Below are 15967 nucleotides of genomic sequence, written 5' to 3'. Positions count from 1 at the left end.
GTGATTTGCGTGATCAGTCACAGCGATTGCATGTAGGGGAAAAAAGAAACCACCATGCTATTCCTAACCAGCTCGAGTGACCACAGGGGATGAGTACAACCCCGAGGCCAGGATTAATCCCTCTGGACTTCAGGCATTTCAGTGTACTGCCTGACTAGGGAGCACAGCTGCTCCGGGTTCCTCTAGAGAGTAAGATGGCTCTGAATCTGTTCTGGTTGTCGATGGGAGAAACTTTTTTCTCCATTTATTTGAGATGGAGGCCAGAACGCACACATCCTCATGCTAGGGATTGGCTGAGATATGACAGTCAATTTAAGAAATTATGCAATGGTGGGCAGATGTTTGTGTTCTCCCACAGTGGTTATAGGAGCTTTGTTTCCATAAGAAATCAGGACAAAAGTTTTATTCTGGAGAACAAAACCCAGTGCGTTCTGAAAACAAATAGTGTGCACAGAGTTTTCTCTGGGGAGAGGCTGAGGGAACTAACCATGCGACAGATGATGTTCAAGATCCCTTCACAGACTGCTGCACTCATGACTGGGCTGTTTGGGCTGCCATAAGCAAAAACACAGACCTGAAATTTAGGTCTATGCAATGAAACTGGTGACATCCATACAGCAGTCAAGAAAAAACCCACTAGACTTCGTCACAATTTTCCCAGGAGGGAAAAGTACTGCGTATCAGTGAAGCTTAGAAAACTGTAAACTATAGTGCACTGAATTTCATAACTAATAATTCAAGTGGCGCTAATTTTGTAATCACTTTTACAGGTTTGATTTACCAGCTGTATCAGCCTGACCTGATGGTTAGCAGTGAAGAGGGCAGTGAGCGGCAAGCACTGCATTGCGCTCTGGAGAGCCTTTGAATTGAGACTTGGGCATCTCCGTACAAAGAGAGTGTGTAGCTCTACAGAGAAGTGGGGATTGCTGGGTCATTGCTGTGTCCTGGTTCTCCTCAGCCCTTAAAATGTCATTTGTGAGCCATTGCAAGTTAAACCAATCTTAACGCCATGCTGAGTGGGGCTGGAGATGGTGCAGCCCTCTGTTAGCCTCAGGATTTGGGGTGAAAAGTGACCTAGAGACCATCTTTGTTATTATCTTTTGGAGTGTGCTCTAAGTACAATTGTCCCTGAGACTACACTCCCACACTGTAATTACATCTGCTTCATTTACGGAATACCGTGTATTATATTTGTAGCCTGAGTTTTAAATGTGTATGAAGAGAAAATGAGGTTATATTATTGCTATAATTGAGAGGAACTAGGACAAGTTTTATTAATTTCCTGCCACAGAATACTGAGTAAGCCAATATTTTATGGGAAAGTTCAGGGAGAAGAGTAATATATGTTAAATTTCTGAATTCCGGAGGATACTTGAAGAGTTTTAGTGGCAATTGATTTTTCTACAGGTAAATTGTAATCCTTGATAGGCAGATGTGCCCTGAATATAGTGTCTCCACTGAGAAGCACTCACTAAGGGTACGGTGAAATGGAAGCAGAAAGTGTATCAGCTCTGCTCTAACAGGCAGTGAGAAATTGGAAATTGGAAATCCTGCCTGTAGAAGCTACCCTTCCCTCAGCTAAGGCAGCTGTTACTGCATTATCTACATTACTTTGAATGCTGAAGGTTCACAGAAATATTTAGTGTATGAGTATCTGATTAAAAAATCAGTAATTTGACACGTGTTTTAAGAAATTATTTCTCTTTATAGACATGTCGTGGTTTAACCCCAGCCAACAACTAGGCACCACGCAGCCGCTCACTCACTCCCTCCCACCCAGTGGGATGGGGGAGAAAATCGGGAAAAGAAGTAAAACTCGTGGGTTGAGATAAGAACGGTTTAATAGAACAGAAAAGAAGAAACTAATAATGATAATGATAACACTAATAAAATGACAACAGTAATAATAAAAGGATTGGAATGTACAAATGATGCGCAGTGCAATTGCTCACCACCCGCCGACCGACACCCAGCTAGTCCCCGAGCGGCGATTCCCCACCCCCACTCCCTCCAGTTCCTATACTAGATGGGACGTCCCATGGTATGGAATACACCGTTGGCCAGTTTGGGTCAGGTGCCCTGGCTGTGTCCTGTGCCAACTTCTTGTGCCCCTCCAGCTTTCTCACTGGCTGGGCATGAGAAGCTGAAAAATCCTTGACTTTGGTCTAAACACTACTGAGCAACAACTGAAAACATCAGTGTTGTCAACATTCTTTGCATACTGAACTCAAAACATAGCACCGTACCAGCTACTAGGAAGACAGTTAACTCTATCCCAGCTGAAACCAGGACAAGACACTACTTTGCCCTGGTCTGTGTTAACTTTTACCTACCATTGTTTTCTATCATTCCCTAATTGTGCTGTTTTTGTAAGTCTTTAGCTTTCTGTATCTCAGTGCAATAGCAGCTAAAGATTTAAAAATCACACTTGATGTTCAGCACTGGAAAATGCTGCTGAGCTCTTGACCTGACAGGCCTTTGCAGAGAGGTCTGCAGGATGCCCCTGGTTGCGTAGCCCTTGGAAGAATGAGCTCAGGTAGTTTGAGGAGAAGGCAGCTCTGTCTGCAACGACGACGTCCCTTCGCTGGCGGTTCTGTCCCACACTGCTGGGGGGACTCCGGGTGAACAAGGGGGGTGGTCGCTGCGGCCTCGGAGGAAGTGGCAGCAGTCAAAAGAGCAGAAGGAACTGACCCTGCAGATGAGAGACCTTTTGCTTTCAGTTGTGCTGGTGCTTGTTTTCATAGGCGAGTTAGCGGAGAGATCTTCACACTGTTGGTTTTACGTGCTCCTGATGACGTGTGTGCTGCAGTGTGCCACTGCTTCGCATCATGTAGTCACGGAGGTTATGGTGTGTCGGGGTTTGGTGCAAAAAGACCTGCTTAATAGGAACCTGCTGATGTGACATACACAATGTCGTTGCTGTATCCCTTTTCTTCTTTTAAATGGTTAACATCACAGAAACGCTTTGCTGATACTGAAGTTGCTGAAGTCAAAGTAGTGATGGCAGTGTAAAAGAGCTGAAAATATATGAGTCAGTGGTACCACCTTCCCCTCTGACAGCAGGGTTACTCTGCAGTGCTTTTGGCCTCTCTTATGGAGGGAACAGGCAAATAAATGCTGAGGGGGTGGCTGGACAGCAGAACTGCTGCTGCTCTGGGAGAATTTCAACACTTCATTTCTTAGCAGTATGGGCTGTTCATGTTTCGGGTCTTCATGCTGCAGTGATTCACAGAGACTCATTCATCTCCTCACTCCCCAAGTGGCTTTGGGCCATTTCAAAATTATCTTCTTGTACATGCAAAGGAGAGATCTCGTCAATGCAAAGCAGTGCCCTGAAACAGCACTGTCCTGGGTGTCAGTTAGGTAATGGTCAGGCTGTGGTACCGTATCACATGTCTCGCAGGAGCAGTTATTTCTGCTTCTGTTCCTCTTGGGTACTTATTATTCAAGGGGAAATCAGCTGTCCTGCCTTAGTCACTGCTGGTTTTGGATCGTGGGCTAGCTGACTGGTTTGCTGCTGATAGAATGCTGCAGCAGAATTGTCCATTCTTAGTATGATCGCAGCTCTGCTGCCAGTGACACTTCTCAAAAGAGCTTTGTTTGTCCTGTTGTCCTGCGGGTGTAACAAATGACCTACTTTTCACTCTGAGGAGCTGCTCCACAGCTGCACCATCAGGGAGACTCACGCTCCACATGCAGTACTGAGCTCCAGGAAAGGTCTGCTACTGCGGACACTGCAAGAGAGCATTGGCAGGAAGGTCTGAGTGCTGCTAGCAGTGAGTTACCCTCCTGCAGTACATGGAGCACTTGTTCTTGTACCGGCTGAGCATGGTGACCAGGTCATCAGACTTCCCCAGAATAAATTGCAGCTGGTGACTGCAGAGCTGCGAAGCACATGGTCAGATAAACAAGATTTAACTGGGAAGCATGAATCCCTGGCAGGCTGCTGACTCAGAGTTCCTCGTTGTTCGATTCCTTGTGCACCTAACCCATTACTTGCCACTGTGCCTCATGTGGTTTGCGTAGAGAAACCCTGAGCATGGTGATGTGGATGCTTGATTTTTCTGTTACATGTAGCGAGCAACAGTGGGATCAGTTGTGGCAACAGGAGCTCCAATCGCTGTTCGTTTCTTAGTTGTTCAATAAATTTAAGACATTCCATTAAGTAGATGGCTTTGGAGGGTATCTTTTAGATGTTGTACATTGATCATGTGTGTATTTAAAATTCAGAAGTGAATCCACTTGAATGAGTCATCCTAGGCAGGTGGAGGAGACTGTACTGTTATATTTTTGGTTACAAACTGGAGTTAGCTACATGTTTCACGTTTACTCTGGAGGCCAGTTCGTGTGGGCCTGCTTTTTGAATGGCCCGTGTGGTTGAGAGCACCTGCCCTTCACCAGGAGGGCTGACAGGTAATTGCGCCAAGTCCCTTCTCTGCCACCCCAGGCAGTCTGGAGGGGTGGGCTGGCAGGTTCACCAGCTTGGCTGTCTTGTCTGGTAATGCAGAAATTCTTGCAAACACGTGCCTCCATGAATGAGCTAGTGCTGTGGCATGAACTCAGGACTTGCCTAGTAGCAAACTCATACTTAAGAGCTGTGCTGGGTTAAAAAACAAAACAAAGCAAACCCCCAAAAGTATGGGTTTGGTGGTGCACATACTGAGTCTGATGGATTTAAAGCAGGTTTAAGACTTGTTTACCTTAATCTAGTCCATTAAGCTAATGGACAGGCACATGAGGTGGAAACATCCTAACAGTGGTGACTACAGCCCTTCCCATACGCTGTAACCTTCCCCTGTATATAAAAGCATTTTGTTGGCTCCTGTCGCACTCTGCATTATCTGTGTTACCACTCCAGTGGGACCAGAGCATCAAACCCAGCCATCCAGGGAGTTATGCCATGCATTGTAGCATGTTACAGGTCCCGAGAGTATCTTTCCCATAAAATATCTTATTCTGGCTGAAACCAAACATCAGAAATTCACATCTGAGTAATGATTTTGCTAATCCCTCTTTAGCAAAACCATGTCTACTCAAGAAGGAAAGTCTCGTGTTACGGTCTGCTCACTGAGGAATAGGGTGCCAGCCTTAGGTGAACATGCCAGAAGGAATTGCTCCAGGCCTCATTTCATGTCAGCGGATCCATAGGTGTCTGCAGCAAAATTCTTCTGTGTGGCCGTTCAGGCTCCACTGCCCCCCTTGCTGTCCCAATCAGCAGTACACAAAGCTGTCTTAATGAGAGGGAAAGCCAGAGAGCAGTTGTCTTAGTTCTTAAACCCGTGCATGTTAAGATTTAAGGGGTAGTGATTGAATGCTATGGTCATTTTATTATGCAGACACTGTCACAGGAAGGGCAGATAACATCTAAAGCACTAGGAAGATGGCAAGGAAGAAAAGAAAATGAAGATGTTCTGCTCGGTTTTCTTGAGGTTTTTCCCTCAGGCCCTTCAGCAGGGCAAACATTACCGCTGGCTTACTAACAGCAGTGGGGAGTACACCTTGACGGCAGCAGAGCAGTGCATTAAGGTATTTTCTCATCTTTAGATGAAAAGCCCAGCTTTTGGATTCAGGGAAAAAAAAGTATTCATCCTGCTAAGTAGATTGAAAGAGAATCCAGATTAAATAAATCATTAAATCATTCCAGAATGTTATCCACCTGTTCTGGCCTGTAATTTATTTTCAGATGAACGGTAGGTAAAAAAAAAAAAAAAAGCAATACAATGGCAAAAATTATTTTCCCCTGCCAGATGCTTTGATCCTGAAATGACACCTGGCCCGGAGAGCTGCTTGTGCAGCTTTTGAGATCATTTTGAACTAACTGCTCCAATCCATTGCTCCATAACCTCGATAGACACATAATGCTAAAACTTCTGCTGTAGCCACCTTTGAAGAGGCATCTCCAAGGGTTTTGCTGCCGCAGGGCCAGTAAAAGTCATCCCTTTAATGTGGGATAGGAAACCTGTAGTGGGACAGGACATGTTTGAGGGGACAGTCAAGTACCAGCCAGCTGGGAGTGAGGGGTCCCAGACCATCTCAGTGTCAGGGCCACTCTCCTCATGTGCTGGTGTGGGAATAAAGGAAGGTTTCCTCTCTGCTGTGTTCCTGAAAGGCGTGTTGTGCTTCAGAAGGCTGGGAAGCGCTGCTCCAGGTGGTTACTTCTGTTGCCCAGACCTTCTCATGACTCCTGAACGGTTCCCCGTGCTCACTAGGAAAGCATCAGCACGTTTGTGCCGCCTGTGTTGGCTGGGGATGGGAGGGAGGTGAAGTGCTGGGAGCAGGTGACCAAAGACCAGAGATAGAGGACAGCACCGGTGCTGGGAGTGTGGGGAAGGGGGTGGAAGATGCTTATTGTCCAGCTCTTCCACACCTCCGCTCTGCCCAGCTGCAGCTGAAAGGCAGCCGCAGCCCGAGCCCCCCGTTTCATGTCTCGCCGGTGTACATTTCAACAGATTTAGCCAGGTCGGTGGTCAGTTTTCAAATGAATTCTCCCATTTGGTGAATGCAACAACGTTAAAGCTGGAATCCGTTGCAGCGGCCCGTCTGGGGGGGGGGAAGAGGGGGCAGAAACCCCTCAGCCGAAAGTGTGCGGGTGTTGAGAGGCAGGCTGGGGATGCCCGTTATCTCTGCCCTCCGCCTTCCTTCCGGGGCTGCTTCGCTCGTCCGTAAATCAGGCTGATAAACTCTGGCTCCGGGAGGCTCGCTGCCGGCACCGGCCCGTCTCTGCCTTTACCTGGGGGCCGGGCACCGGGGCCGCTGCCGCCGCGGGGAGCGGGGCCGGGCGCGGGGGTCACCGCGGGGGCGCAGGAAGGGCCGGGGGTGGCCGGGGAGCCGCGCCGTCTCGGCCGCACAAAGCCGCCTTTTCATCGCGGCCTCCTGCCCCCGCCGAGCCCGTAATTGTCTTTGACAAAACTTCATTAGCGAGCGCGGCGGCGGCGGCGGCGGCCCCGCGGTCGCGCTGCCTTTGAGCGGGCGCAGTGGAGTGTGCGCGGTCCCGCCGGTCTCGCTCGGGGCCATTAGCCCGGCAACTTTGTTTTAGAAACTTCCCACCCCAGCGGGGGACGCGTCAATCAGCCGCTCCCGCCTGTCCCCGCGGCTGCGGCTGCTAATTGGGGGGCGATGCGGGGCTGCGGGGGTGGCGCAGCCGGTGCCAGGCGCGTCCCAGCGGGCTGCGGAAAAGGGGGAGACCCGGCCGTTAACAACGGAACGGGGTGGCGGGGGGTGCTGCTCTGCGGCGGCTTCTCGGCACCGCCGCCCCGGAGGGAGCGGGGTCTGCACCTTGCGCATCTGGCTTGTGCCTGGCGGCGGGCCGGGCCGGGCCGGGCCGCGCCGCGGGGACCTCGCACCGGCCCCATCTCCCCGAACGGCCCCGGAGGAGCAGGCTCCGAGTTCCCCATCAAACGGTGGCCTGCAGAGCCGGGCTGCCGCCGCTCCGGCGGACAACTCGAGTTCACTTCCCATAGCTCAGCGGCATTTAAGAGCCCAGCTCGTAGCAAAGCCCAACCAGGAGGCGGTTTAAATACGTTTATTATGGCATTGGAGGCGCTGAATTTGTTCCGTGACACCTGGGCGAGCCCCTTATTTTACTTTTGTGCCTGGGCGCTCGCAGGCTCTGCTCCCGGTATTAGTTCTCCATCAGTCCCCGCTGTGGTTTTTAATCAAAACAGTATTCGGAATATGATTCCCGAAGATTACATTTTGAGAGATTTGCGATGCATATCTTGCCGGCCTGACAGATTGCAGGGGAGTCCTGGGCGGGCGGGATAATCTGCGTCTCGATCACTTGACCTTTAATAAAAGGGGAGTAAAAGTAATTAAAAAAAGTCTTAAGACTCCTGGAGGTTACCTTCGTGCCTGCCTTAGAAAGATGCCGAAGCCTGCACCCGACTAATTAACCACCCTCGGGGGCTTCGCGGCTCCTTCGGGCGCTCCCGTGGAGGCCGGGGGATACCAGGGCCGGGGGGCAGAGCCGGCAACCCGGGGGAGCTCCTGGCTGCCCCTGGGCCGCGAGGGCCGTGCGGGTTTCCTCTCCCGTGGGCAGCTCAGGAGGCCGCTGCAGAGCTGCCTCTCCGGGGAGCCTCTTCCCAAAGTCGCGGGGCAAACGGAACGGGAGGGACCCGGGTCTCTCCCCGGCGCGCTGGGCGGAGGCAGCCGGGACACGGCGGGGAGCGGTGCTCGGCCCGGCCCCGCCGCTGCGGACACGCGTGGGGAACCTGCGCTTTGTTCCGGGGGCAGATAACACCTCTCCCCTCCGGTGGGAGAGGAGGGGCGGAAAAGTCGCCTTGCAAGAACCCTTCGAAAGGGCCTAATACTCTTTATTACAAGCCCTAATCCTTCAAATCCGACTTGAAACAATGTTTATCTTTTCGCAGCTTAATTTCCCCTACTCTAAGCTGCGGGTCACTGCCAGACTGCGGCTTCTGCGCTGCCGCTTGCCCGGGACTGCTCCGGAGAGCGGGAAAGCCCCGTGGCCGGGCGTCTGCGGCGGGGCTCCCGGCCGGCCCCGACCCCGCTCCCGGCTGCTCCGTTACCTGCTGGCCTTCGTGTACACTTACACCGTCCCCCCCGCCCCCTTCCTCCCCTGGCCCCTGCAAAGCCCCCCAGTTTGCCGCCTTTGACAGGTGCCCCCGCAGCCCGGGGCTGCTCCGCTCCCCTCCCCAGCTCGGGAGGGGCCGGGGCCGGGGCCGTAAGCGGGGCCGAAGCCGGGGGCAGGGCCCGCCACCTCTCCCTGCGTTGAGCTGCAGTTTCTCCTTTCCCCTCGCAAACCCAGAGGACTCCCAGCTCTGCAGCCCCACTTGTCTTGGTAGCCTTTGGTAAACATACAGAAGTCTACTCGATATTCAAGATTGATTTCCCTGATTTATTAAGGCAGAATTCATTGGACTCTATTGACCACAAATGACTTAATGTAAATGTTGACCCTGGTGAACTTGGAAATAGCAGGTATTGGGTTGATCTATAGATGACCTCTTAATTACCAGTTATTAATTTAAATTATTGCCACTGCTTCTAGAGAGAGGAACAAAGAAACATTCTTTCCTCATCCCTGCTTCGTTTATTAGTCTGAACACAAAGTGTTGGATGACACTTTTAATTAAACAGAAATAATGCAGAGATACGGTTTCCCTTTCTCATCTGTCCTGTAAAGTGCAGCACTGCTCTTTTCACTGACTGACGGCGGTGACCCACTAACAACGTCCTACTTCGCCGCCCGGTCGCCACTCGCTGCCCGGGGGTGCCCCGGCCGTGCCTTGGGGCAGGCGGCGGGTGCCCGGGGCGGCCGGGGGCTGGGGGCCGCTCTGCCCGGGCTGCGCCGGCTCCTGCCTGAAGAACTCCCAGGGTCACAGGACAGCTTCACGGCGTTCAGCTTATCCCTGTTAATTAGAGACTCTGAAAAATACTTTCAGCGGTATCTATGTACAGCGACGGGAAATAAACAGCCCGGCGTAACCTGCGCCGCTCCTCCTCCCGCCTCCTCGGGACGGCGCGGAGCAACCGCGAACAACACACCTTGGTGGAGTGGGGCGCGGAGGAAGCAGGGTGGGAGGAAAAGGAAAAAAAGTCACGACGTGGGGAAGAAAAATAAAAGATTAGCTTTTTTTTTCTTTTTTTTCTTTTTTTTTTTTTTTTGCAAAGACGTTAATGAGGGGTGTTGAACAAACGGCAAGCGGGCGGCGGCGGCGGGGGGGGGGAGGCGCCGGTCCCGCGGGCGCGGCCGCTCCGCCCGCCGCGCCCCTCGGCCCCATGTGAGAAGCACGTTGTGCCGCGGCGGGACGTTTCCCCAGCGAGGGCAAGGGAGGCTGAGCCGCGGGCCGTGCCTGCGGGGCGGGGAAGTCATCGCCGGGCCAGGGAGAGGTTTCTTTCGTTGTTTCAAGCCGAGAGCCTCGCTGCAGCCGGAGTCCCGTCGCCAGCGCTCAGGAAGGGGCGGGCGGCCCTGCGGGAGGGAGAAGCGGTGATGAGCGTTTCCCGGGCAGGCTCCCTTGCCGGCCGGGCCCCGCCGGCCCTTCTCGGGGCCGCGCCCGGGGCCGGGGGGTGCCGTCCCGCCCGGACGGGGGGGGCTCCGGGAGCGGGGCAGAGCGATGGTCCCGGCGCTGCGCTCCCAGGCCGGGCCCGCTCCGGTGTCCCGGGGCCGGGCGGGCGGGCTTGCGCTTCGTCCGAGGTCGGTCCTGGCAGCCGGCCCCTCACCTACCTCACCTCCGCAGCACCGGCCGGAACGCCGTCCGCAGCCTGTCCAGGCAGGTCCCGCCCAGCTCGGCGGCCCCCGGGCCGCCCTTGGCGCCCCGCCCGAAGCCTGCACAGACACGAGCGGCTCGCGGTGGGCCCGGCCCGGCCCCGCCCCGCCGCCCTCCCCTGCCCGCTCCCCTCGAGCGGGGAAGCCTCGGCGTCCGCACCGCCGGGCTGACACCTGGGCACGGCGGGGGTGGGGGAGTGGCGGGGGTCAGCGCGAAGGCGGGCTCACGCCGCGCCCTGGGTCCCGGCCCGGCCCGCGGTCCCCCCCGTCCCCGCGGGTACCTTTGCCCGCCGCCGCGTACTGGCACGGCTCCCCCAGGCCGCGGTGGGACGCGCAGCTCCGCGGGAGCGGCTGCAGGTTGAAAGCGGAGCTCCGGAAGGCCTTGGCGGGCAGGGGCTGCTCCCCCGCCGCGCCGCCGCCTCCCTCCGCGCCGCGGCCCTCGGGGCTGCCCCTGCGCGCCGCGCTGGCCCCGGCGGTGCGCGCCAGCGACCAGATGCGCGGCTTCTCCGCGGGCGCGTAGGGCGGCGGCGGGCCGGCCAGGGCGGCGGGGGCGAAGTCCGCGGCGGGGGCCTTGGCGCAGGGAAAGGCGCGGAAGGGGCCGGGCAGGCTGCAGTCGCTCCGCGGAGCCTTGGGTAGCGCCGCGCCGAGGCTGGGGGCTTCCTGCAGGGAGCTGGCCGGGCCCTTCTCCGGCTTCCTCGACTCCTCCTCCTCCTCCTCCTCCTCCAGGTCGTCCAGGTCACTGAACCGCAGCTCCTTGTCCTCCTTGCAGCTCTTCTGCTCTGCTCGGACAGACAGCGGGGAGGAGGGGGCGGCAGGGCGTTAGTGCGGGGGCGGGGAAGTTGGGGTGGCCTCGAAATCGGCCGCCACTTCGAGCTACTTCGAAGCGGCCGTCCTGCCTCTCCCGCCTACCTCTGCCTTCGCTTTCCGCGCCGTATTCCTCCTCTTCCCGCGGGGTTTCTTCTTTCCTCTCTTCCCCCGCTTTGTTCTTGGGAGACCAGGTCATTTTGTTTTCTTTCTTGAGCCTCCGTCTGGCGTTAGCAAACCAAGTGGACACTTGCGTCAGGGTCATTTTGGTGATGATGGCCAGCATGATTTTCTCTCCTTTGGTGGGGTAGGGGTTTTTGCGGTGCTCGTACAACCACGTCTTGAGGGTGCTCGTCGTCTCTCGCGTTGCATTTTTGCGTCTGGCCGAACCACTGAAATCCACCGTCCCGTACCTGCTGGGAAATGGTTAGGAAGGGGGGGCCGGCGGGAGCCCGGCACGAGCCCCCCGGCCCGGCCCCGCCGCAGGCCGCTGTGGCCCAGCCCATCTGCCTGCCCGCCTGCCCCTGCCCGCCTGCCATCGCCGCCCAAGTTTGATTTTAGCTGACTGGTGCTCCCGGGGCGCCTCGTTTCTTTTGTACAACGTTTGTCAGGTCGGAGCCCCCCCGCCCCCCGCCGTTTGATGTCGGCCGCTGCCTCGCCAGGGGATGCTAATGCTGCCGGGCGCTGATCAAAGGGGTTTTACCTGTCGTACTGGTACTGCCCCAAGGAATGATCGTAGGAGTAGTAGGCAGCGGGCTGTGCGATCCCCGAGTGCAACGTGCCGGCGCCGTCCTTGATTTCATACTGGGGGTTCTGCAAGGGAAGCGGCAGCGTTTGGCCTCGAGCAGGAAGGGAACCCCGCCGTCCGTCCCCCCCGCCGCCCCGGGTCCCCGCGGCAGCCAAGTCCCTTCGGCTCCCCGCCCCCCCACGACGGGACCGCGCCGGTTCCGCGTCCTTCGGCGGTCCCCCGCCCCGACACCGACTGCTAACTACGAAGTTTGCCGCCTGTTGCACACACCGCACCCCCCTCCCAACCCCCCCCGCCCTCCGGTGCGCTGCCCGGGCGGGCGGGCGGACACTCACCAGCGCGGTGTAGAGCGCGGCGGGCTCGGCGCTGTAGGGCAGGTAGTTGCCGTAGCCCTGGCCGGCGGCGTACGGGGCACCGTACATGCCCAGCGCCGCATTGAGCTCGGCGCGGCCGGGCGCCAGCAGCCGGCTCTCGTACGGGGCGCAGCAGAGGGAGGCGGCGGCCGGCGCCGAGGAGGCATCCGGCACGGAGCGGGGGACAGCCTCGCAGCAGGTCGTGCTGGGGCTGGCGGGCACGAAAAACTGCGGAGAGGAGAGGAGAGAGCGGGACGGCGCCGAGTGACTGTCGAGGCAGCCCCATCGGGGGGAATTTAGAAGCGTGTGCGCGGCTGTGTGTGTGCGGGGGGGTGGGGTGGCGGGGGGGGTGAGGTGGGGAATAGGAAACCTGGGCTGAAGCAAGTAATTATAGAAACCGGGAAATAAAGGAATGGGAAGCGGGAGCCCTTGGGAAGGGGGCACGATTAATCAAGCAGGCAAAACTTTAAGGAAATAATTGCTCTCGCAAATGGCAAAAGATCCGTAACGGCTCCTTCCTTCCCGCCCCCGCTCGGTCCGTTTGCATTGATTTAAAGGCAAGAAGTTGCGATTACAGTTAATTTGACAATAGGCAAAGCAGTAAATATGTCAGCTAACGCAATCGAAGGCATTTGATTTCAATAAGTTCAAGGGGACAGCTAACTTCCCAAGCGAGGGAGGCACATCTTGCAGTGATTACGGTGTATAAATAATTCTACCCAAATAAATCGTGACTCGAGGTACGGTATAGCGACGACTTAGTTAATATAGGGTGCCTTGGTGTGGGTGTGGGTGGGGGGTGTCCTTCGGAAATCGTATGGGGAGGGGGGGAAAACTCTCGACACATCCTAATAAAACACAGGAAAAGGACCGACCCGGGAAGGAAGGGTGGAGAAAACGGCACAGCCCGGTTCCGCAGAAACGCTAGTGAAACCCCGAGCCCGCCGAGCGACGGTTCCCCCCTGCCCGCACACCCTCCGCGGGTGCCCGGGCGGCAGCGGCGCGGCAGGGGCAGCGCCCGGCGCAGCGCGGTCGCTCCGCGGGGCAGCTCCGCGGGCTTGGAAATCGGTCGCTGCCGGGATTTATGTATTTATTTGTTTGTTGCACTTAAAACTGAACAGTGGGGGGGAAAGGGGGGGGGGTAATTACCGGTTTCCTAAAACGCCTTTGCTGTGCACGCTGAGAGTTATTTGTTTAAGCCTAACACAACACAAACGAGACATAAACACACACGCACATTTTTTAAAAAAAGGCTCCAGATGTGCCCTTTTAAAAAAAGACTCTAAGTAAGGGAAAGGGAAGAAAAAAAGGGAGGGGGAACAAGACATCTGGACAGCAGCAGCAGAATCTGAACAAAAGTGAGTGCTGCTCACTCGCCTTACCTGTGAAGTGGTGCTGTAGGGGTATCCGAACTGAGAGAAGGACATAGTTGCTCCTTATTTTTGGACCATAAGCAATATTTTCCCCCCAAGATCGATTGTAACTAAACCCTGCTTCAAGATGCACCTTCTCACACACACATTTCCACGTATGGCTTTTTTTTTTCTCAATTATAGATGATTGCACTTAAGAAAAGCAGCCAGACATCTGAGGCGGGGGGGGATGGTGGTGTTGGTGCCTGGATTAAAAAAATAGGCTACCCCCCACTTCCCATCGCTCTTAATAAATATGTTTGTATAGAGAGAGTTTAAAAAGCCACCCCACATGTATAGAGAGTTTAAGTGCAAAGGGGCTTTTTCAAAGAGGGGGGGAAAATCACGTAGGGCTTGCAAGATACGGAGCTTGCTTGTTGTATTATTTTCTGCTCTATAGGTCTTTAGCGTTCATCGGTGGGCGAGGAGCGGCGTGACGTCACGGCCCTGCCGGCAGGAGCAGGCAGCGGCGCGGCAGGAGCAGCCAGCGGCGGGCAGGAGCAGGCAGCGCCCCGCGCCCCGCGCCCGCTCCCAGCGCTTGTTTCATGTTGTTTTAATGTTGTGCTGCGATGCACGTCAAGGGCAGGGACCGGCGGTGCGTTGCGGTTGGTCTCCCCCCCCCCCCCTTCCTAAAACACAATCCAAATTTGTCTTGGGGAAAAAAAAATATAAAAGGGGGAAATCACGGCATCCAGCGGTGTGCCCGCCGCGTCCCCCGGACAGCGTGGCCCTGCAGCTGCAGGGAGGAGGAGCGGAGGGCAGGGCCGGCGGTGGCCCCGGCGGTGTGAGGGGCGCAGGACAGCGGCTCTGCCCGCCGCAGCCGGGGCAGCAGAGCTCGGGGCCGGCCCGGCCGGCGCAGCCCCGCCGGCCCTTCCTTCCCGCTGCCCCCCGGCTCCCACTCTCAGGGCCGGCCTCTGCTGTACGGCACGGCACCGCTTTTGCAATCGAGCCGATTCGTTGTGCTCCCCGCCTTGGCTCCCCTGCCCTGCGCGGCGGCCCGGAGCCGCGGGAGCGGGCTCACACCTCGCCCCGCACGGCGCGCTCTGCCTGCCCGGGCAGGGGCACGGCTGGGGCCGAGACAGGGAGCCGGCCGGCGGGCAGCCCGCTTCCCCGGCAGCCCGAAGCCTCCTTCTCTAATGCGTGCTGAGCGGGGCATCCATTCTTCGGTCTTAGACCCGAGATGGTCCCACCAGGAGACGATGGGGGGGCGGGGCCGTGGCAGGTCAGTGGGGAGGTGATGGATGGCTGCCTGCAGCCCGGCCTGCCCATTACCGCTACGGCGTAATTGCATCAATTAACAAATGGAAATGCCCTTGTTTAACCAGCGACTTACATATTGCGAATTTGCCTTTGAGGCGCGATCCCCGGGAGGTAAATGGGGATTCCCCCCCCCCCCCGCACTGCGGCGGGGGCTGCCGCGGCTCTCCCGGGCCCGGCCGGGCGCGATGTCCTGCCAGTGGCAATTAAAAAAAGAAAAAGAACAAAAAACCACACCAAGAAAACCACCCAACTTCGCCCGGCCCGCGGCGGGCCGGCGGCACTTGTCCCGGGCCGGCCGGGGCCGTGCCCCGCGGAGGCGGACGGGAGCGGCGGGCAGCCCCTGCGGCATGCCCGTCCCCGCCGGAGCGGCCCCGCTCCGCCGCTGGCCGCTCCCCGACGGGTGGCGCTGCCGAGCCGCGAGCGATGCGCGGCGGCCCGGAGCGGCCCGGCCCGGAGCGGCCCGGCCCGGCCCGGCCCGGCCCGGGGTGCTGCCCCCCGCGGCGCGGCCGAGCCGGGCAGCCCCTGCCCTCCCCGCGTGGGCGGCGCTCCGCCGGCAGCTGGCGGGCAGAGCCGCCGCGGCTGAGGCGGTCGGGCCCCGGCTGAGTCCGGGCGGAGGGTGTAGCGGCCCTTGCCGGCGCAGGGCACCGGCCGGGCTTCTCGCCAGTCGCGGTTCCTGCGCCGGGGCCGGGAGCGGAGCGGGCTGCCCGCGTCGTCGGGGCAGCAGAGCCGCCCGGCCGCTGCCCGCGGGGCCGGGGCAGGGAGGGGAGCCGAGCCGCAGCGCCCGAGCCGTGCCGGCCGGGCCGGGGCGAGCAGGCTGGCCCGGAGCTCCGGCTCAGGTGTGACAACCCTCCCAACATCGCCTATAGCCTAGCGAGAAGGAGCGCTCGGGCGGTGTAAAAGTGAGCCGTTTCAGTTGTCGTTAACGGGGGCAATAACTTAAGAAAATTCATTAAGGAACACCTTTGGGTAACATTACTGCTAATTATTTAATTGCAAGAATCCCTATGGGGGAAATTATGCTAATTATAAAGTAATAAAACTACTTGTTCTAAAGCACTTAATTCAGCAAAATTTAGGCTTTTCACCAGAACATTTCTTAGGTTATTTGATGAAAGAAACAACAAGACTACCTGTGTGCTCATCCTGCCCATGGGAGCTGTCG

General features: G+C 57.1%; 1 protein-coding gene across 2 annotated transcripts; it reads right to left on the bottom strand.

The window, feature by feature from the left end:
* Positions 1-8836: 8836 nt before the first annotated feature.
* On the bottom strand, positions 8837-14169 carry IRX6 (iroquois homeobox 6). Of its 2 annotated transcripts, XM_052797890.1 has the most exons (8): positions 13516-14169; positions 12116-12361; positions 11736-11845; positions 11365-11445; positions 11138-11256; positions 10510-11007; positions 10187-10288; positions 8837-9931 (listed from the first exon to the last, which is right to left on the bottom strand). In XM_052797890.1, exons 1-7 carry the CDS (start codon positions 13558-13560, stop codon positions 10188-10190), a joined length of 1200 nt encoding a protein of 399 aa, XP_052653850.1. In that variant the 5' UTR covers positions 13561-14169; the 3' UTR covers positions 8837-9931; position 10187. The 2 variants fall into 2 exon arrangements, with proteins under 2 accessions (XP_052653850.1, XP_052653849.1); XM_052797889.1 differs by having other exon boundaries at positions 11138-11445; positions 13516-14166.
* Positions 14170-15967: the final 1798 nt, after the last annotated feature.

The sequence above is a fragment of the Harpia harpyja genome, chromosome 9, assembly GCF_026419915.1.
Source record: "Harpia harpyja isolate bHarHar1 chromosome 9, bHarHar1 primary haplotype, whole genome shotgun sequence".
Classification (NCBI taxonomy): Eukaryota; Metazoa; Chordata; class Aves; order Accipitriformes; family Accipitridae; genus Harpia; species Harpia harpyja.
Note: the sequence above shows the minus strand (reverse complement) of the source record. Positions and strands in the feature narration are given on the sequence as shown.